The following is a 23,264-nucleotide window of genomic DNA, read 5'->3' as shown; positions in this document are numbered from 1 at the left end:
GCTTGCTGTGCTGACGAAGAGCAAAAGAGGCTCCGCTTCCTGGATGCGGGCCAATAGGACGACGTGGAGGGCAAGCACTTCCCAAGCCTCTGCTCTCGCCTAAGAGATGGCGCAGCGTTACCGTTGTTTCGCCTGCCGCAGGCTTCTGCCATGGCGCACCAATCTAACCAACGGTTTCGCCGTCCGTCAACATGGGAACGAGGCCAAGCGGGGGTCGCGCGTACTCCGGTTAACGGACGGCGAAGCTTGTTGGTTAGATTGGTGAGCCATTGCAGAAGCCTTGCGGCGGGCAAAGCAGCGGCAGCTGCGGACGACGAAGCTGTTGCTTAGATTAGTGCGCCATGGCAAAAGCCTTGCGACACGCGAAACAACGGTAACGCTGCGCCATCTCTTAGGCGAGAGCAGAGGCTTGGGAAGTGCATGCCCTCCGCGTCCTCCTATTGGCCTGCATCCAGGAAAGCTGAGCCGCCCCAGCTCTTGGTCAGCAAACACAAGGATAGTGGGCAAAGCGACATCGCAATGTCGCATTTCCATTGTTTGGGCGTTTGCTCGAATGGGTGCGCCCTGTAGAACTAACGAATCACCCCGAAGACAATAAGGACCCGGATACAGGAGAGAAACCCAAAGTCCAGAAATGGAAGCGCCTGGGTTTTTGTGAGGAATACACCATGTGAAAAAGACATCAGGTCATGTTTAAATAGATCCTCTCCTTTCTTTTGTTGTATACCGCGTCGTTGCCTAAAGAGGACTGCTTCGCATAATATTGCGAGACTTGGCTGCAGCACAGCAGCCAAGGGCAACAATAGGGCAATACGTCTGGAGTCACCAGATTAGCTTCGTAATGCTTCGTTTTCTTAAAAATGTCGCTTTGAATAAGAAAGGAATGAGGTACTGCCATACATTTCGTGCGTGAGCATGAAAGCACCTTTCCAGATGGATGGGAACGGAAAACTTTCTCGGATATCGAAACTTCCTGTCAGGGCCGGTTCTAGGGGAGTGCGGGGCCTGAGGCAAAGGCCCATCGCGGGGCCTGTTTCACACGATTAAGTGCATACTTGATATTTTAAAAAAAGTAATCCCTGGTTGAGGGCTTCGTGCGCAGGGCCTAAGGCGGTCGCCTTACTCGCACCCCCCCCCCCCCTCTATCGCCGGCCCTGCTTCCTGTATTCTTTCAGCTACTTCCAGTATGTTGCCGTGCATCTTTCTTCTGAATTTGCTACGTACAGTTATGTAACGATTATCTCTATTTACATTTTTTCTCTTCAGGTAGACAATAAAAAGTACAGTAAGGCGGTACAGTGGTGTCACGACTTGATAGTAGGCATCCAGTTTGAAGTGGACCGCATTCAAGTAGTGGCCAATAAGATGGTGAAAGACGTGGTTAAGAAGAGGAGATCCGGCCTCAAGGTTACGGGAACCATGATCCGTAACCTGTGCTTCAGCTCCCCCAGCAACCAGGTTGCAGCGAGTATGGTTCGCCAGCAAGCTTTCCTCCAAACTGTCTTAGATGCGCTCAAGAAGAACCCGGACAGTGTGAGAAATTTTCTCATGTTTTTGAGGGGCACCGATAATGTATTATCACTAGGGCCCGGAAATTTAGGCACTACAACGATGGAAATAGGCGGGCATTTAGGCCCTCACAAACACCGAAATAGGCGAAAATATGCAAAAATAGGCACGTTAATCTGGTACGCTCTTTGGCTTTGTTGGTGTTTCAGAATGCTCCATCCAGGAATACTGGCTTGTTTAAAGGCTACGGTAGCGTGCAAGCTTTGACTTCTGGTACACGAATGCTCAGGCAGCCTAAAACCACGGTATACTAAATAATACTTCAAAGAAAGGCCACACACTTAAAAAAACGGTGTACTTTAACTCCTTTTTTGCCACATATATAACACCCTTTTGGAGAGTACAATTACGCTCAAAGGGGTGTCTCCTCACACCCTCAAGGGAGTAGCATAACACCTTTCTCCCTACTGGAGAGTAATATTACTCCTCGGCAGGGAGAAGGTGTTACGCTACTCCCTTGAGGGAGTGAGGAGACACCCTTTTGAGCGTAATTGTACTCTCCAAAAGGCTGTTATATATGTGGCAAGGAAAGGAGTTAAAATACACCCTTTTTTTTAAGAGTGCAGGAAGTGCCAAATCTTTCGATCAAATATACATCAACTCCTCCTAGCAAACCAAGGTACTGAAGGAGACCAAACGCTAAAAAGGACAAAAGGCGCAAACACGCAGAAACTAAAAGCAAAATGCAGCATGAGCCTGAAAGGTACACTCGCACTTACACATCTAAAAAACGCTGTTGTGGCTTCCAACAATGTGAAAAAAAGCTACAATTCAATACACCATGCGACCTCGAAATTTAGGCGCGTTTATAGGCATTTATAGGCATCGCACTTAGACATCTAAAAAAGGCTGTTATGGCTTCCAACAATGTGAAAAGGGGCTACAATTCAGTAGACCATGCGACCTCGAAAATGTAGCATTTAGGCGCTTATAGGCGTTTATAGGCATCGCACTTACACATCTAAAAAAGGCTGTTATGGCTTCCAACAATGTGAAAAGGGGCTACAATTCAATAGACCATGCGACCTCGAAAATGTCGCATTTAGGCGCTTATAGGCATCGCACTTACACATCTAAAAAGGCTGTTATGGCTTCCAACAATGTGAAAAGGGGCTACAATTCAATAGACCATGCGACCTCGAAAATGTCGCATTTAGGCGCTTATAGGCATCGCACTTACACATCTAAAAAGGCTGTTATGGCTTCCAACAATGTGAAAAGGGGCTACAATTCAATAGACCATGCGACCTCGAAAATATCGCATTTAGGCGCTTATAGGCGTTTATACGCATCGCACTTACACATCTAAAAAAGGCTGTTATGGCTTCCAACAATGTGAAAAGGGGCTACAATTCAATAGACCATGCGACCTCGAAAATGTCGCATTTAGGCGCTTATAGCCGTTTATAGGCATCGCACTTACACATCTAAAAAAGGCTGTTATGGCTTCCAACAATGTGAAAAGGGGCTACAATTCAATAGACCATGCGACCTCGAAAATATCGCATTTAGGCGCTTATAGGCGTTTATACGCATCGCACTTACACATCTAAAAAAGGCTGTTATGGCTTCCAACAATGTGAAAAGGGGCTACAATTCAATAGACCATGCGACCTCGAAAATGTCGCATTTAGGCGCTTATAGCCGTTTAGAGGCATCGCACTTACACATCTAAAAAAGGCTGTTATGGCTTCCAACAATGTGAAAAGGGGCTACAATTCAATAGACCATGCGACCTCGAAAATATCGCATTTAGGCGCTTATAGGCGTTTATACGCATCGCACTTACACATCTAAAAAAGGCTGTTATGGCTTCCAACAATGTGAAAAGGGGCTACAATTCAATAGACCATGCGACCTCGAAAATGTCGCATTTAGGCGCTTATAGCCGTTTATAGGCATCGCACTTACACATCTAAAAAAGGCTGTTATGGCTTCCAACAATGTGAAAAGGGGCTACAATTCAATAGACCATGCGACCTCGAAAATATCGCATTTAGGCGCTTATAGGCGTTTATACGCATCGCACTTACACATCTAAAAAAGGCTGTTATGGCTTCCAACAATGTGAAAAGGGGCTACAATTCAATAGACCATGCGACCTCGAAAATGTCGCATTTAGGCGCTTATAGCCGTTTATAGGCATCGCACTTACACATCTAAAAAAGGCTGTTATGGCTTCCAACAATGTGAAAAGGGGCTACAATTCAATAGACCATGCGACCTCGAAAATATCGCATTTAGGCGCTTATAGGCGTTTATACGCATCGCACTTACACATCTAAAAAAGGCTGTTATGGCTTCCAACAATGTGAAAAGGGGCTACAATTCAATAGACCATGCGACCTCGAAAATGTCGCATTTAGGCGCTTATAGGCATCGCACTTACACATCTAAAAAGGCTGTTATGGCTTCCAACAATGTGAAAAGGGGCTACAATTCAATAGACCATGCGACCTCGAAAATATCGCATTTAGGCGCTTATAGGCGTTTATACGCATCGCACTTACACATCTAAAAAAGGCTGTTATGGCTTCCAACAATGTGAAAAGGGGCTACAATTCAATAGACCATGCGACCTCGAAAATGTCGCATTTAGGCGCTTATAGCCGTTTATAGGCATCGCACTTACACATCTAAAAAAGGCTGTTATGGCTTCCAACAATGTGAAAAGGGGCTACAATTCAATAGACCATGCGACCTCGAAAATATCGCATTTAGGCGCTTATAGGCGTTTATACGCATCGCACTTACACATCTAAAAAAGGCTGTTATGGCTTCCAACAATGTGAAAAGGGGCTACAATTCAATAGACCATGCGACCTCGAAAATATCGCATTTAGGCGCTTATAGCCGTTTATAGGCATCGCACTTACACATCTAAAAAAGGCTGTTATGGCTTCCAACAATGTGAAAAGGGGCTACAATTCAATAGACCATGCGACCTCGAAAATGTCGCATTTAGGCGCTTATAGCCGTTTATAGGCATCGCACTTACACATCTAAAAAAGGCTGTTATGGCTTCCAACAATGTGAAAAGGGGCTACAATTCAATAGACCATGCGACCTCGAAAATATCGCATTTAGGCGCTTATAGGCGTTTATACGCATCGCACTTACACATCTAAAAAAGGCTGTTATGGCTTCCAACAATGTGAAAAGGGGCTACAATTCAATAGACCATGCGACCTCGAAAATGTCGCATTTAGGCGCTTATAGGCATCGCACTTACACATCTAAAAAGGCTGTTATGGCTTCCAACAATGTGAAAAGGGGCTACAATTCAATAGACCATGCGACCTCGAAAATATCGCATTTAGGCGCTTATAGGCGTTTATACGCATCGCACTTACACATCTAAAAAAGGCTGTTATGGCTTCCAACAATGTGAAAAGGGGCTACAATTCAATAGACCATGCGACCTCGAAAATGTCGCATTTAGGCGCTTATAGCCGTTTATAGGCATCGCACTTACACATCTAAAAAAGGCTGTTATGGCTTCCAACAATGTGAAAAGGGGCTACAATTCAATAGACCATGCGACCTCGAAAATATCGCATTTAGGCGCTTATAGGCGTTTATACGCATCGCACTTACACATCTAAAAAAGGCTGTTATGGCTTCCAACAATGTGAAAAGGGGCTACAATTCAATAGACCATGCGACCTCGAAAATGTCGCATTTAGGCGCTTATAGCCGTTTATAGGCATCGCACTTACACATCTAAAAAAGGCTGTTATGGCTTCCAACAATGTGAAAAGGGGCTACAATTCAATAGACCATGCGACCTCGAAAATGTAGCATTTAGGCGCTTATAGGCATTTATAGGCATCGCACTTACACATCTAAAAAGGCTGTTACGGCTTCCAACAATGTGAAAAGGGGCTACAATTCAATAGACCATGCGACCTCGAAAATGTCGCATTTAGGCGCTTATAGGCATTTATAGGCATCGCACTTACACATCTAAAAAGGCTGTTATGGCTTCCAACAATGTGAAAAGGGGCTACAATTCAATAGACCATGCGACCTCGAAAATGTCGCATTTAGGCGCTTATAGGCATTTATAGGCATCGCACTTACACATCTTAAAAAAGCTGTTATGGCTTCCAACAGTGTGAAAAAAGGCTACAATTCAATAGACCATGCGACCTCGAAAATGTCGCATTTAGGCGCTTATAGGCATTTATAGGCATCGCACTTACACATCTAAAAAGGCTGTTATGGCTTCCAACAGTGTGAAAAAAGGCTACAATTCAATAGACCATGCGACCTCGAAAATGTCGCATTTAGACGTTTATAGGCATTTATAGGCAAATTCCGAGCCCTAAATCACACTAACTAATGCCAAGAGGTGGAATTTGCTGTTTTTGTGTTGTTGTTTCTTTCGCGCACGTAAAAGCGTTAAAGAATGTGAGCTGATTGAAGCTTAGTATGTGTAGTGTCCATTCTGCCGTCCCTCTTGTCTCCGTTTGTGTGTTCTTTCACCCAGCCATGACTAGCCAGTTTTATCGCCATGTGTTCAGGTTCTGACAACCTTTCGGTTAGATCTCAGACGCCTGTCTTGCGGGGAAAGGGAAGGGAATGGTGCATTAAAGCACGAGCTCCATTCAGGTATAGCCTTCTCTGCTGAAAGAGGTTGAACGAGAAACACAGAGAGAGAGAACACAAGAGAAAGAGGACACACACACGTGTATATGTAGCCGAAAATGATTCTTTATCGCTGCCAGGTGAAAAAGCCGCTGCGGGAAAGTGCACGCGATATAGAAGAAATAAATTTTTTAAGGGATGTCCTTTAACTTTCGCGAAGAAATTGTGAACAGTCTGCTGATATTTCTCCTCCTGCAGCGTTACGAAACACTCCTTGACCTACGCGAACGCCATGCACCTTACTAGCAAACATTTCCGTGCCTTTCACGGTTTGTCACATAAATATTCCATCTTTTAACACACATTTCTTTGCGTGTGTCCACTAACAACAACCTTATTGGGAGATGGTGAATTGGGAGTTTCATCGCCAGGGGCGATACTCTACCCCATTGCTGGTGGTGATGCGGGGAATGAAATAATGATCCCCTTCACAATAATGATCGAGGTCCTATGGTATCCAGAAAGGTCAAGTGAGCTTTGAGGGCAGAGCGTTGGTGGGTTGGATGTGGCCAGAGACCAAGCAATTTTGTGAGAGAGGGGGAGGGGGGCGAGAGTCCAGCTCGTTAAGGAATCCGGAGAGTACGGTTCAGGAAGCTTCGTAGTGTGTGTAATGAAGAAGAATGTGCTCCAGATCTTCTACAGCACCGCGGTGACAGCATTGGGGAGAGTCAATTCGTCTTCGTCGTGGGGACTTTGACGTGGACGTTTTAGTGGGCAGAAACACGGCGTTCCCAGAAAACATGTCCCATCAACTAGGCCTCACGCTACGCACCGACGTCCGCCAACCAACCCACCAGAAGACACGGATCGTACATAGACTTGGTCATTGAAAACACCTACTTCGTTCAAGACCTCACTCATCTTGCCAACCATTTCAAAGACCACAAAGCGGTGGCCATCACACTGAAATAGACGCTTTACTTTAAAGGGACCATGAAACGATATTTGATCAGCCCACGATCATTTTTAATTAGTTCCCCTGTACTAAAGCATTCACTCTGTGAAATATGAAGTTGAAAATCGTACAAATAGCGAAAATATTCGATATTTACCTCAGGCGTGAACAGCAGCTGCTACGGCCCGCCTCCAAGGCGGCCCGAACTGGCCGTGACATGATACACAGAACATGTTGCCGATTCGCGGACGGGCTTTTGCGAGCAAAGTTCAAACAAGCTTGTATACTTCGTCATGAAATATGTTTTAATTTGACTTGGAGACAAGATTGTAACTAACCGTTTACACAAAATCCTACGAGAAATGTAATATAGCCGTTGACTGCCTACATGGTTACCGGAGCACGTTTTCCCCTTTAAATTCATCTTCGTCAGAACGTATCTTCGTCGGTGACATTTTATGAGCTGTTGCGTACCGAACGATACATAGACGCTGTGTGTGTAGCATAACCTCTTCCTCCATTGCTGATAATTTGCCTTTCGCCATATTTCAAATGATTTCGACGGGAGATATACGCCGTCGTTGTTGTCCAAACCGAAACCATGCACCCACGTGGTTCGACGGGGCGTGTCCTCCTCGTCGTTCACAGTTGGCTGAGAGGATTGGATGGCGATGACGTAAGCCCACTTCGAAGGCATATATCCGGCGGTCACGCCCTGCTATTTTTGTCTGATAACTGCGCCCCCGTTGTACTGAATACGGCCAAAAGTCGATGTGTGCACGATAGTGATGGATCATGAGAACGGTTTCCTGCAGAGTACTCAGATTTCTCGAAAATCATTTCATGATCCCTTTAATGCATCCTCGCTCAACCACACAGAGCTGGCGCTGGAATTCGCGTTACAGGAGTCGTAACGGCATGCGAATTTTTTTTTTCCTGTCCCATATGACAATTTCATATCACGAGCTACCAGCTCGCGTGGCGTATACATGACACTGTTTTTTTGTTTTCTCGCGTGGTTAGGAACTTAGGATGATGACCTTGCCGAGACTGAGAGCACGCGATTTTTCGTTATACGTATATCACGAGCTGCGGGAGCTGCTCCCGGTGGTCGCAGTTGTCTGCAATATAATGTACCTTGTATCGCCAACTGTAGGATGGCACGCTTCAAAAATAGACCGCCTGAGATCCCTCAGAAGCCTTCATTGGGATCGCAAGCGCCATCTGTGGCACGCAAGGGCTCATGGGAACTTCGAGCGCCTTCAAGCATTACGAGACGGCCAGTGGCGGAGGTAGAGGAAGAGCAACAACATTCCCGGTGTGCGCAGCAGTAGCGTCAGCCGTGGTAAACCATGACCAAAGCAGACGACAGAACAGTCTCCCTCAAAGTTCCCATGCTGCTTTGCGCCGCGCGCTTGGTGGCGCGCGTATCTTTGTAAAATCGTCTATTCCGTGCCGTTTCGCACATTATTTTTGTCCTGCGGTAGAGTCGCGCCACAGTGATTCTATATGTCGTAACATTCTCGTGTAGTCTTCCACCGTGACATTTAAAAATCGCTCCAGATCGTGCTGAATTCGTCAGACGATGTCTCAGGACCTTTCATACTTTTGTTGCGCAACCCCCTATCACATCGTAATTTAATTTAAGAGATCACTATAAATATGCAGCCTGCCGAGTGTTCTCAGATCAGGGAGTGACAGGCCCATCCCAATGCTTACGTCGCTCATAGCCACAGTTGTGTCGCGGCGCTAACACGGAATAAAAAAAAACGATGCCATCGGAATGTGTAATGATTGCTAGACAAACTCTGTATATTAACTATCCGAAAAAGTTTCACAAGATTCCGGTTGCAAGTTCGAAGTGACGATGACTGAAGTTGTGGCCTGGATTTCCAGATTGTGGCCAAGTTAAAGGCGCTACGCGAGTCTTTGTCCAAAGCAGAGAGCATCACAGTACACATGTCGGCGAACGTGACACCGCTTTGTGCCCTGGGAGACTTGAAGGCGTGTTGGCAATCGTCTCTGTCCGCTCCTGCCCGTAAGCCAGTCAAAAGGTAAATACGATCCTTTCTGTCTACGTTCAGCATGAGGTTGAATCCAAGTTTCCCACTTAGGATTGGCTTTCACGTCCTCTTTCACTTACTTCCTCTTGAAACGCCATAACCTTTGCCCGAAAGTGTCAAACGCTGTTGCCGTGGAAGGACGTTTCTTCTGGCTCGTCTTTCACTCGCCATTCCGGTGTCCCACAACAGCACAGGAGACGTTGCCGGCTGTGCTGTCTGGGGGTTTTCCTCAGACGCGGTTAGACATATGTCGGTACAGTTCCCTTAGGAGTCGGCCTAGGACGCACATACCCCCCAGAGCGTTAGTCGTGACGTTGCCCACCTCAGGTTGACAACGAGCTCTTTCATCACTACCACCACCACCACCACGTGGCGCGTCACGTGCAACTGACCATGCACATACACATGCACATGCACTCTCACATGCACATGTCCATGAAACTGTATCTGTAGAGGCGGTTGATGATGGTCCCCACAGGGGGAACTGCTAATGTATGGTGAGTGGCGCCACCCACGGCCCCATGCAGTCTCAAGGTATTCGTACCGTGCCGAGAGGATGGAAGTCGAAGCCATAGAACACTCTATAACGGTAGCTGTCGGGGTGTTATTATTGGTAAATGCCCTTGGTCAATGTAAATATTTTGGCTCACGAGAACTGTCCAAAGAATGAAGGGTGACAGCAAGTAAAATAGCCTATCTTTAGGGTTTAGGTTTTTCGAACTCATCCGAAAAACTCCCTCGCTCCCTTTTTGGGGGGGAGGTTTCAGTAAACGAGAGCTGCGCAAGAACAGCAGTGCCTTGATGATTGGTGTTCGAGGATTTTCTCTTTATTTCTTTTTTTGTTGCATGCATGTAATTTGGGTAGACTCTATCCCTGCGAAGTGGCTCATCGATATTGGAATCTCTCCATTTAGTGCCTCTTCTCGGCACGGAGTAATTTTGAGCTCATTTCGGCCATTTCCCAGGTCTATACTTGGAGAGCCGAGGGTTTCAAGGGAGCACAGATGACATAAAAATTGTCTTCGCAAAGGGCAGCTAGTTGTTGCAATGCAGTCAGTAAGATGGGAACGCAAATCAAAGCTGCATTGCGACTATGCCAGCGAATGTCCAGGTTTCGAGACATTCACGTGGCGAGGTGATCGTGACACAGATGTCGCTGTCTGCAAGTTCTTCCGCATAACAGCAAGCGCTTTTGCAAGGCAACTTCTCATTCCGCTTGCATGTCGCTTCATAGCCGCCACTTTTTTTCCAGTTTCTGTTATTCACTCAAATGTAAAAAATCGAAAAGCTCCGAATTCTCGGAAATCAATAAACGACGAAAAAAACCGGATTCTCGGGAAAACAGTAAACTCCTCCAAATAAACTCCGACGGCCTGGAACCTTTATGATAAGAAAGCACGTGACAGTTTGTTTGGCTTCGTTTTTCTGTTCGGACTGTCGCTTTAAGCGTCAGTTTAGTTGCAATAAGATGTCTCTTCAATGTGAGCTTCTCCACTTGTGTTATTCGCTGTTGCAGCAAAGAACTAGTTCAGTGCTACTCTCTGCTGCTGGGCTCGGAGGCGAGCGTCCCACGTGACATCATCGTTGGAGTAGGGTCAGTGGAATCTGCATTTCTCATGCAGTGCACCCAAAGCCTCAATTCCTACACCAGTCCCGACCTGGCTGCCATGCTGGTCCTCACACAGTACCTCACTCAACTCGAGGTATGTAAGTTTATGCATAGATTGAGAAGTTACCCGACAAAAAGAACTCGTTACAAGTTAAGTTACCGTGTGAAAAATGTAACTAAGTTAATAACGAAGTTCTTCAGCCTGAAATGTAACTCGCAGTTACTGAGTTACTTAAAAAAAGAACGAGTTACTTCCAAGTTACTTCGGACACAAAATAGCATTACGCAGGTGCAGCGCGCGTGAGCAGTTGAGTTAGACCTTGAGTTGCCTGCGGAGGAGTGCAACACGCTTAGATCGTTTTCGTTTATGTCCAACAATAGACCTCTCCCTGTTTATAAACAAATGACGTCATAGTGTTCGACAGCACCACAAATTTGGTAGGACTGAACTACGCTCGAAGCTAGAGGTGAACAAGGTGGCGCCCGAAAGCCACGGTCTTGAGAGGGTGACGATATGGTCCCTTAAAGGGACGCGACCCTCGGTCGTGCTTTTCTTTCAATGGGAGGCAGCGAACAAGTGCCCGTTCGTGGAACCCAGCCCTCTCCCTCGGATTTGTTTCGATTTCAGTCTACCAATTTTTTAGTCTACCAATTTAATCTACCGATTTAGTCTACCAATGTCATGATGACGTTTCTCTGGTACAGGTTTATTCGAACGCTTTGCATCTTACTCGACCCTGTGGGCGCGCAATGGTTCAGCTTCATTTCAATGGCAGCGGTTGTTACTTCCTGAATAAAATACTGTCATTGATTGATTTTATGGAAAAAAATGCCATGAAGGACCCGGAGAGAAAGCAAGAAAATATGTGGACATGAGTGGAAAGCGAGTTAAAGTAACTTGGAACTTAACTTAAGTTACTTTGGCAAAGTTACCTGAAAAAGGAACGAGTTCCTCTGAAAGTTACCACGTCGCAAAAGTACCGAGTTAAGTTACAAGTTACCAAAAAAAGAAACTTAGTTACAGTAACGAGTTACTTGTAACGAGTTACCTCGAACTCTGAGTTTATGTACGTAGCCGTGCGAGTTACAGGAGCGGCTGTGGCGGTACACATGATCGATGATTGACTAAGGCATTATTATTATTTTTTTTTTTTCAGGAGTCACGGCCTTTCCTTGTCCGTATTAGTCGCACGCTGTCAATCCGCTACTTCTCACATCATGATTTGCACGCATATTCTGTCATTTTGCATTAAAGAATTGTCAATTGGCTCTTACTTAACGACGACAGCGGCGACAATCGTTTCATTATGTGAGCAAAGTTATACGCTTGTTCAGTTTGACGTATAACCCGAATGTTTCGTTCGTCAGAGCCTTACAGTTGTGCAGTCTCTGGAGACAGGGCCTCATTTCTACAAGGTTTAGGAAGTTCTCTGCGTGCTGTTTTACTTTTGGACCATTGTAAACCCCCCAAATGCTGCTTTGTAACCTGAAAGATAGAGAGGGAGAGAGAACAGGAAAATACGAACAATATATTTTTATTATGTTTTCTATTCCATAGGGTCCAATGTGGAGGCAGATTCGTGGTCAGGGCCTGGCCTACAGCTATAATCTCTATGTAAAGCCCTGCGAAGGTCTTTTATACCTCGTTTTGACAAAATCGTCTGTGGTGGGAACAGCCTACAAGGAAGCACTAAACATCATCGTAAGTATGCCTTTCTGAATGTCACCTTGTAAGAACAGACATTTTGTAGCCAAAATGTAGAACGAAGGGATGCTGAAGACTGCCGTGGTTCTCTTGTCTTGTTTGGGAATAGTTAAATGGAAGAGAGTATCAGGAACAGAGTGCTAGGGGTACGAGCCGGGCAGACTATTTTGGCGGTGGAGGCAGCGTGTGATATAATTATGTAGCGTAGGCAGCGCGGCACACCGTATGTTGATGGCGGCGGCGGCGGCGGCGGAGCTCGAAGTTGTGCCATGACGCTACCACTAAGGAGAAGTGTGCCCGACAGAACATCTGGCGGCGGAGCATCTTGCGTGCGGACGTTGCGCACTGTGTGGGTGGTCAGAGGTTCCTATTATGACATCTGAGAATAATCAGTACAACCTATGACTAAAGAGCGCACAATTTTCGCAAGCGACCTTGGAGTTCCAAGGGGGGGCACGGCCTCCCCTTTCCCCATTCTCGGTGCGCCCATGAGCGCCATATATGTTTCGTATTCGTCTGTCTGTGAGTTCTGGCTTCGGGAAATTGTTTTTCTATCGTGTTTCTTGTATACATTGCTGGAGTCTGGTTTTGGAGGCCGCGGTTTGTGATTGGCCCAGACATGTCACGAGGCTCGTGCGATATGGAACGAACGAGACCTTATAAGGAGGGTTTCCCCGTTTTCGGTAGTTACCGAAAAGCACCGATAAACGTAAAATTTTCCGGTAAAATTTTCTCATGTTCAGTGGAAACGGATTTTGCACCGACAGCCACCGTAAATGACCCTCTCAGGTTGCTCGGTTTTGCACCAAAGAAGCGGATCACTCAAGCAACTGATGAACTCCACTTCCCTCAAAGGCAAGAAAGCGGAGAAAATGCGGAGCCTGATGCTGGGAGACTCTGCAGTACTGTATGCTAGTTGACCTTTCTGTCAGAAACCTCAAGCATTCTTGTTGAAATCATGAAATTCATTGAGTCAGAGCGTACAATACTAACTGATGTTTTCTACGTGCTTGGACTGCGATTGCAAGCGAAACTGCAGACGTGGCGTGGAGCAACACCGTGTTCGGGTTTTGGAACAAGAACAACAACTATTCTAGAGACGGTGACGGCCAGTGCGTGACAGCATTCAGTAGATTTTACGAGACTGCGCACAAGGTGGATCTCTTTAAGGGAAAGGAACCTGCCTCTCACAATGGACATTTCAGATGAGTCCTTCTGGTACAAAGTCAGTGTTATTGATCCCACCAACGAGTCCGAAGTAGGCGGCAACGCTGAGCACATTCTTCACGCTTTTAAGTGTGTCGTGTCATCCAGTGACCTACCATAACTCCAGGACGAGTTGGCTGAATATCTTTTGGTGACTGTGACCCAAACAAGTGACTTTTCTATTGGCGGCTTCTGGGCGGCGCACAAGGAACAGTGGCCGCTGCTATCGGCCGCAGCGTTGGACTTGCATGCACTTTCGGTATCAAGTGCTAATGTAGAACGCGGTTTTTAAAAACCTAACATTTTTGCAGCGAAAAGAGCGATGTGTGACGTCTGCCGAGTCTCTTAACATGCACCTGACCATCTATTACAATAAATTCAGGCCATAGCCGTTGTAGCTCTTGTAAAATCTGAAAATCAAGTGCTTTGTTACTGTACGTATAGCTAGCGCCAGTGTCGTTTCAAGCCGATTTTCACCGAGTGTCTTGGTGTTTAAAATATTTCCATCGAAAGCCACCCCTTCGTGGTGAGCGGAATAACCACCTTTTTTTTTTCACCGTTTCTCTAAAAAAATAAGTACCGAAAACTGGAAGCCTTACTTATAAGGCACCGTATGACGTCACGAGGAAGAGCCAGAGTCGAGAGTTGAAGCCAGGAAGGAGAGCGAAGCCAGCGGACGACTAGGAGAATAGAGCAGGAGCCCTGATGGAGGCCTGGAGGGAGATCGACAACGACGGCATCCGAATGCCTGGGATTCAGCTTCAACCGACAGGTTCGTCGCCGAAATCGCCTTCCACATGCGCTGACGTCCGGGCAACCAAAGCGAAAGCTGGGAACACCCAGATGCAGTGACTGCACCACCAAAGGGGCACCCGACGACGACCACTGGCAGGACGGATAGACGACGGCGGCAGCCGAAATCCAGGGACTCTGAATCCATCTAGGACAGTAGGCCAACCGCCGTAGTCCACCGTCGCCGCTACCGCTAGACTCTAGTCGCGGACAGGGAGCTGAGACCGGGGCCAAGGGAGACCGACGGAAGCGGCAACCGAAACCTGGGCCAGAAGAGTTGGACTTATACGTCACCGCTGAAGTCATCTTCCAGGGCCTTCTTCTACAGCTTCGTCTGCGGCAGGGGAAGCCAATCGGTGCCGTCGAGTCCTCGTGACGTCATCGCAGTTGGTTCTTGCTGAGGCATTGGGTCGGACTTTCGGACACTGCATGGGCGCGTTCTGTCGTTTTTGCGAGTTCATTATATTATTTCATATGCTTTTATCATTGCTACTATTTCGTTGTGTGTAAATATTAAATCATATTTGTTATCGTTAGACAAATGGTTTGGTCTGATTCCTTCTCACCTCTGCGGGTGCCCACGAGAGCATTACCTTGTTCATGGGTTTTGTTTTTGTGACCTTAACCGAGCGTCAAACAGGTGACGTCACGCTACCATGAAGCCCACGGAGCAGACGATGTGGAAGCCTGTAAATATAGCCGAAATAGTAAATATGTTGTCGTTGGCCTGGAACCAGCTATGCTGTCTGGGTGTTACCCTTGGCGTTCCTCAGGCGCTGTCATGCAAACGTCAGCATAGTTCCTCATAAAGTTGACCCAGTACGCCCCCCGAGCAACATAGAGCTAGCAGGCAGATCGCTCGGTAATAACACGTCACCAAGCAACCAAATAAATACATTATCTCATCATGCATTCTCATCGAGCGAGTGCGAGTTTAAGTATTCTTCCGATTTCTTTGTTCATGTGACCTCTCGCTGTATAGGACAAGAAAAAGAAAGTCCTACTTCACTTTTTCCAGTTATGGCAGTATTCATGGCCAGTATATTTGTGTGGTTGTAATGAAATTATTTGTGAATAAATCTATAGAACTATAAAATAAAAATAAGTTACTGGGTAATTCTGCCTCCAAACTAACGTCTCCATAACTGGCGTCCGCACAAAAAGGACTGGCGCGCCAGTCTGAGCCGGTGTGGCTCGTAGCTCTAAGATGGACTAGCCATGGAGCGTATATAGTGGGCGGCTACGGCTTGACTCGCGTGGGCCGCCCGGCACGTATACTTCACGGTCGAGCCGGTACACCACCCGGAAAGAAGCCTTGTGAGTCCCGCTTCCCGGGGCTAGCTTACGATTTCTTCCCGGGTATTACCTGTCGCCCCAGTACGCATCTGGGGAAGGTACACGTTTTGTCTTCACTACGCGGGCATTTTTGAAAGGCAAATTAGCAGGGATTTTACATGTGGGTTTCGTTGGCGTTCTCTTCCATCTTGGAAGTTGAGGTGATGTGTTCTACATTCTATGTTTCACTGACTACTACTGATTGCTACTCTTCCAGCAACGTCATTTGAACGAGGAGGAAGAGTGGGATGATGAAATGTTGGAGTCGAGTAAAAGCAGCCTCATGTTTGAACAAATTGAAAGGGAAAAAACAGTGAGCGATGTGGCGCTGCAGTCTCTGTTGGCCTACCGCAGAGGATACGACATGAACTACACAAAGTAAGTACTATAGCTCTAATTATGCGATGTCAAGTTGCCGGTGGTGAGTAAATCAAAGAGTGATATTAAACGCTAGGAGCAACTTATTTATTTGCACATGGTAACGAGACTTTCGTGCACGAGACTGCACTTCTTCAAGTTACAAAAATATGAGCATGGTACAGGAACATGTATACAGTTGACGGGGGAGTTTTGGCATGAGAGGGTAACAGGGTAGTGGAAAGGATGCAAATACAGGTAGAAATGAAAAGAACATAAATACAAACGCAGGGGTATCAGAAAAAGTGCAGTCTCGTGCACGAAAGTCTCGTTACCAGTGTGTAAATAAATAAGTTACTCCTACCGTTTAATATCACTCTAATCATGCGCTAGGCATATTTTTTGCGGACGTAACCGCGTGGAAGCCTGAGCTTCCTTTTTTTTTTTTTCGGAACTGTTCCCTACTTTCTGATACAACCGGGTAGTAATATATTCTAAGCATGCCTCAACCTTCGCCTTGCTTTAGTTAGAGCGGAAGTACGCGGAAGCAATGATGCGCAATACACGGATGTCCCTGATCGCCTATACTGGTCGGGATGGGTAGTGATGCCCTCGGCCTTGTGTTGCACACGGGGATCATCGACGCTTGTTGGGACTATGGTATGAGGCACAATAGTTGCGTAACTAGGGTAGACGAAGGCTGATTCGCATGACTCCGTGGCATATGTTTTGGAATACGTAAAATAACACGCGCTCGTAAACCGGACGGCATAATAAGACCGTACACTTGGCCACTCATATTTGTTGTACTGCCATAAACTTTTATATGCAAACTAAGTAAGTGTTAATATTTTGGTTGTCTCACAGCACAATAATACACTCGCAAAACGTTCTAGAATCATCAGCGTAATTCGTAATGTCTGCTCGATGCACGTCAGGATGCACCTGTCCGGCAACATTGCTCGTCCGATGTCGTTGTCCGCCTCCCCAACAGAGCGGCTGACAGTCGTGCAACGTGTTGCGAAGAAGGTGCGTGAGCTGTTTCTAGGCGACAGTCGTCGGAGCTTATGGTGACGTCGTACACCTTTGAAGAATCCGAAACTATGGAGTTTCGTGGGTTCTGTCGAAAATACTTGAACGGGCGTAATGTTCACTGTCCGCATCTATACTTTGCGCACCCAGTCTCTGAGCGAGGTCGATTTGTAACATACACACACACAAAAAAAGGGGGGCGGGCTCAGTAGTGTTCGAGCCGTAGTGTTTTACATGAAAACGTCACGATCTCCGATTCCTTTGCTCCTTTGCGGGATTTTAGTGAAAGAAACCGTACACGTAGCTAAACTCATTCCCCTCGAACGATACAGTGAAGGTGAGTTATCGCGTCATGAAATTAGGCATGATTTCGTTGCATCGTAAATTTTGATCTGGCTACCAAACCGAACTTTCAGACGTTTTCAGCGGTCGTTGGCAGGAGCGTCGTGGGAAGAAACTTGCCATCGCTGTTCACTATTACGTCACCGCGCACCGAATTGAACGCAAATGATTGACCGACGCTCCTTTGTGCAAGCCGTATACGATCCCAACGTAAGGAGGCAGTGGGAACTATGGAGAACCACCACCGCGTGAACACGCGGAGGAGGAACCCGGATGAGAGGCCCTGAAGGCGATTTCAACCGCGCTTGGTTAAAAAAACGGTGCAAATTTGTGGGGGAAATTGGGGAATTTGGGGGGAAAAGTGGGGGGAAATTTCTGGTGTTGGAGTTGCTTAACAGGAATAACTTTTTCCAGCAAACAAATTTATGGAGTGCTCGGGAAATTTCATAATCCATTTCAAGGAGCTTGCAGATCAAGGACCTCGCTAGGTCGTCCGTTCATCCTATCATCCCATCGTTGCCAATGTCCTGTTGTCCTTGCATCTTTTTCTTTGCCCTGGTGATGAAACTCCCCAATCATCATCATCAAATAACGTTATTGTTGTTGTTGTTGACGTCGTTCTCGTTCGTTTAACAAAGGTGCAAAACTTATTCGTGTTTTCCTGTTGGGACAAATTGCTACTATACGAAAACAGAAAACTCTACGTTTGTAATTTGTTTTCTGTCGTAACGTTCAGAATGTACTTCTTGCAGGATGCTTCTTGAGCAAATATCTCGTGTGAAAGTGGACGACATGGTGCGTGTTGGGAAACTATACCTGGCTCCGCTTTTTGATCCAAACAAATCCCGGTTGGCAATTTGTTGCCATCCTTCCAAGGTGCACGATACCGTCACACAGTTTGCAGAGTAAGCAGTTCCTCAATATCCGTCCGATTTCTGCACGCATATAACGCATAACGCAGCATAGAGATTTCTGTGAGCATATAACGCAGTAACACATTTTTAGGCACTTCAGGTAATTTGAATGAATAAATGCTTGAGTTACTAGTGCCTACTTAGCGTACCTATCCTAATAGATGAGTCTCGCAAAAAAAAAAAAAAGAAAAAACGAAACGAAACGGTGCTGATGCTTCTCTTCTCAGTGTTATGTATTCATAAAGGCATTACAGATAAGCCCTGCCCTTGAGAAACCCAACGACACCACCTATGTTGTAACCCTCAGTAGAAGTGTAGCCAAAGCAGAGGAGAAGTGTAGCGAGTGAACTGATCATATTCACTAAGAACGATTTTCTAAGGAAGAGAGATTGTGTCACCCCCAATATGCATGGCGTTTTTTTATTCGTTAAAAAATTTTTATTAAAAAACTAGCAGGGCAAAATAGGTGCCGCTTTTGCAGGAGCTATATGGCCGGGCGAACATTCTTTCGAAGAAAATATGTATGCAACTACAAGATCACTAACTTATTTTTTATTTAGGCGATTTCGCGCAAAAGCAGTGTAGCAGAACGGAAGATATTCGTCGATGAAAACCATTCCATGTTTAAAAAACCCTTAAGCGCGCACGTGTGTTGAAATATCCATAACTGAATTTCGCTATGCAAATGAGCCGAAACAAGAACTACGCACTTTTCGAGCGCAGAAATCAAGCGACCTTTGCCTTATCTGGGTCGGAGAGCGGTCTATCTGCCCAACAGGTTAGCTCCTACGCCAATCAGCTCCATCGGTCCAAAGCACCTGACCCTCTCACGTGGATTGCCTGTCGCTCTATCCGCGCTCGAAACGTGCGTAGTTCTAGTTACGTAGTAGTACTCATTATCACCGTAGTTCCAATCTGCATAGCGAAATTTAGCGATGGATATTTCAACAAACGCGCGCGTTTAAGTGTTTTTTAGACATGCAATGTCTTTCAACGAGGGATATCTCCCGTTCTGTTAACTCACTTTCGCGCGAAATCCCCGAATTAAAGTAGGTAATTAGTGATCTTGTAGTTACATACTTTCTGCGAGAGAACGTTCGCCTGGCCATATAACTCAACTGCAAAAACGGCATCTATTTTGCTCTATTTTTTAAATAAAAATTCTGTAACGAATAAAAAAAAAAACACCCTGTATTTAACCTTCAATGCGGTATCTGCCTGTGTGAAGCGAAAATGTTTGTGCGGGTGGGCCGCATGGCAGGGTTCACCTGAATAGGATCAAGATTACCAATCGTGAAGGTTCTGCATGTAAGGGTTGCTCTCACCTCTGCATGTTTTTTCAAATTGCTTTCTTTTTCTTTTTATATAACAATTTTGTTGTTAGTTTGCACCGTGCAGCTTTCTGGGTTCTTTTGTGTGGTATTTCAATGTGGGGGCCATCGTTTAATGAGAAATATTTCAACTTATTTTGCAGGATGTCCCGCAAGCTGGTGGTGATTCCTTCGCTAGAAGACAGCTTTCTTGCAAAGTTTTAAAAAGTGCTGAGAAATGTTTGAAATTAAATCTTCTCAAAATAAGTCTTTATGTGAGAACCTGGTTGTTTTAATGCATTTGTGCAACAGCCAGCCGAATTATTATTATCAACTGTGCAACCCCTCCATCCCTCCCTCCCCACTTCAAAGAACATCTATTTTATCACCCACATCATGCTTATTGACGAAGCGTTGTGGTCAAATAATTCTGCGCAAACACACGTTCGCCATATTTTTCGCTCTCTTGCCAGTGTGCTTCCATATTAAACTTTGCAATTGGGTTGGAGACCAGGATGCATGCGAATGGGTTAGGGTGTTTCACTAGGATACCTTTCATTGTTGAGTTGATGCGTGCGAAAACGGCAAGAGCTGAGCCTCTCACACAGTTATTTCTTTTTCACAAAATAGACTACCCTAGCGAAACAACCTGTGCTACGGCTGATTGTCATCGTATATGGGACGGGTGTGGGACGCAGAAAAGGGTTGCATACAATCAACACGGACGACTAATCGCCTATAGCGACAAATGGGGCGGGCTCAGTCGTGTCCGAGCCGTAGTGTTTTACGAGGGGTGTTCAAGTCAAACAGGGACTTTTCATTTTTCGCAAAAGTAAAATAAACTTACAGTCGAGAAATTAGTTTTATTTTTCAACGTAATCTCCAGCTGCACTAATGCACTTGTCTCAGCGTTTCACGAAGGCTTGGATGCCAGCAGCGTAGAAATCCTTACCGGTGCGTAGCCGCCATGATCGAACCGCATTCTTGAGCTCGTCGTCGCAGCTGAAGTGGCGGCCCCCAAGCAACGCGTTCAGTGGCCCGAAGAGATGGAAATCGTTGGGGACGAGGTCTGGACTGTAAGGGGGATGTGGCAGCAACTCCCAGCCAAGTTCCTGTAAGGTGCGTGTCGGGAGATGCGCGGTATGCGGGCGTGCATTGTCCTGTAGGAGGAGGACTCCTGTGGTGATGAGGCCGGGCCGCTTTTGCTTCAGCGCCTTATGCACATCCCTGAGAACCTGGCAGTAATATGCACTATTGATGGTGGCACCACTGAGCAGAAAATCAACATGAACAACACCAGCCCTGTCCTAGAAAAACCGTGACCATGACCTTACCCGCAGACGGGGTGCTTCGGAACTTCTTGGGAGCTGGCGAGCCCGGTAGCTTCCACTGTTTTGATGCGCGTTTAGACTCAGGAGCGAAACGGTGCACCCACGTTTCGTCGCACGTGATGATCCGATCAAGGAACGGCTGTCCTTCAGTGTCGGAACGGTACCTTAGCTCTTGGGAGACCCTGGAGTCTTCTCTGCCGGTCAAACACGGAGAGCTGCCTCGGGACACAACGGGCACTAACTTTCCGAAACTGGAGGCGTTCATGAATGATAGTGTTCAACGTTCCCACGGAAAGGTCTGTCTTTCGAGCCAGTTCGAGACATGTTATCCGCCGGTCCTTGAGGATCAGGGGTCGGATTCACAAAGAGCTCGTGCGACAGAATCTGTCGTATCTCCGTCGTACGGGAAAGTTACGACGAAGTGTAGATTCACGAAGGGCGCGCGTCGCAAAATCTTCGCAGCTTACGGCGGAATCCTGCGAGAGCTCCCGAGCAGTCTCACGAAGAATTATGGCGGCGTTATTTCGCAGCGGTGGATTTGAAAACGACAAACAAATACTTCGTAATACGCGCCAAAGCATTGCACTTTGCCACAGAACCTTCGAGACCATCCCCGAAGTGACATTGAGGCACTTTTTTGCTTGGTAACCTTCAACAAATGTTTCAACTTTGTGCTCCGTAAAATGGGGTCGCAGGGATTTTTCAAGCATCCCCTACACCCCGCTAAGACACCCCCAACACCCCTCCAAATTGTCTGCATGAAAGGCAAAATAAGCCATAAAAGCTGCAAAACTGGGTGCCACACACCGCTTACAAAACATACTCACCCACCCCCTCCCCGAGACGAACATACTAAGAATATATTTGCTGTGTCATCGAACGCGTTTCGCCTGTGATTGCATGGCATCCATCATGGCTACCGAAAGCACGTGCACTAACAAAACATTTGGGGACGAACAACTTCGTCTTCTTCTAACGGGACAACTCTTATTGGTGCGATTACAAATTTTCGGCATCGTTACCATAGCGAAAACATAGTCCTGCACCCTTTGGCTGTTTCTCTCCGAGGTGCACGTGACAGGAAGCGAGCAACTTCCTCTTCCTCGTCAAAGGGGGTACCCTCTCCACTACGATAGCTTTGTGAATCGCGCTTACGACGCCGTCGTACGCGCGTCGCAGGCTACGACGTCTTAGCGCTTCTTAGCGTAACTTACGATCGCGTTTGTGAATCCGACCCCAGGTGCTCCACAAATTGGATGTTCTCAGGAACTCTGACACTGGGCTCTGAGCCGCCCTGGCCGGGATCGCCCTGCACTGAGGCACGGCCGTCTCGGAACCGTTTGCACCACTGAAACGCTTTGCTGCGGCTAAGTGTATCGTGGCCATACTGAGCCTGAAGTCTTCTGTGAATTTCAGATGACTTTACGTATTCATTCACCAGAAACTTCATGACAATTCGCAGTTCGATGTGCGCGCTCACCTCGTTGTCGGCCATCTTGTCTAGCATGTGTCTTCTGTTTTACACAACCTTTGGACCACCACGTGGTGAACGCGGAGGCCTGTCGCGTGTGAAAATGACGAAAAAGAAGTAGCGCGAGCCATTTGTACACTCAGGAGACAGAAAGTCCCGGTTTGTCTTGAACGCCCCTCGTACATGAAAACTTCACGATCTCAAATTACTTTGCTTCTTTGCGGGATTTTGGTGAAAGAAACGGTACACGTGGCCAAACTCATTCGCCTCGAACGACACGGCGAAGGGATCGCGCGCAGCTTCCCATCGCCGTTGCGCCTGGGGTTCTCTGGTGGGCTCCATGGTGCTGAGGCACCCCTCCGGATACACTCCATTGCCTTTGTAGTTGACTTTCACACTCGCACAAGTCGAAGTTGCCCCGCTGGTAGAGGCTAAGGGCTCGCTGTGCGGGCCGGCAGTTCAATTTGCCTCAGCCGCTAATCTTCTCTCTCGATCGCTCGGTGCTCGACTTTGGAGGCTTTTTGGGTTTTTCTCGCGCTGCCCTTTCTTCTGATTGCCGTTTCCTTCGATTCTGATCATATTTTAGTTTCATATATGCCGACATTCTGACAGAAGTTTGATATTTCAGATTGCAAATTTATAAAATTTTGGTTATTGTTGTTGGAGCCGATATCTCTCGAGGT

The 23,264-nt window shown here is 46.6% G+C and overlaps 1 protein-coding gene across 1 annotated transcript in view; it reads left to right on the top strand.

Annotated features, from left to right (window-relative positions):
- Window positions 1-20,049, top strand: part of LOC135394466 (uncharacterized protein C05D11.1-like) — a 42,243-nt gene extending 22,194 nt beyond the window's left edge. The window contains exons 17-23 of the mRNA XM_064625208.1: window positions 1,267-1,533; window positions 9,011-9,168; window positions 10,694-10,880; window positions 12,345-12,488; window positions 16,042-16,202; window positions 18,308-18,460; window positions 19,944-20,049. Of these exons, the coding sequence (XP_064481278.1) occupies window positions 1,267-1,533; window positions 9,011-9,168; window positions 10,694-10,880; window positions 12,345-12,488; window positions 16,042-16,202; window positions 18,308-18,460; window positions 19,944-20,004 (1,131 nt within the window). The 3' untranslated portion in view covers window positions 20,005-20,049. The remainder of the gene's footprint in view (window positions 1-1,266; window positions 1,534-9,010; window positions 9,169-10,693; window positions 10,881-12,344; window positions 12,489-16,041; window positions 16,203-18,307; window positions 18,461-19,943) is intronic.
- Window positions 20,050-23,264: the final 3,215 nt, after the last annotated feature.

This window comes from Ornithodoros turicata, chromosome 5, assembly GCF_037126465.1.
Source record: "Ornithodoros turicata isolate Travis chromosome 5, ASM3712646v1, whole genome shotgun sequence".
NCBI lineage: Eukaryota > Metazoa > Arthropoda > Arachnida > Ixodida > Argasidae > Ornithodoros > Ornithodoros turicata.
Note: the sequence above shows the minus strand (reverse complement) of the source record. Positions and strands in the feature narration are given on the sequence as shown.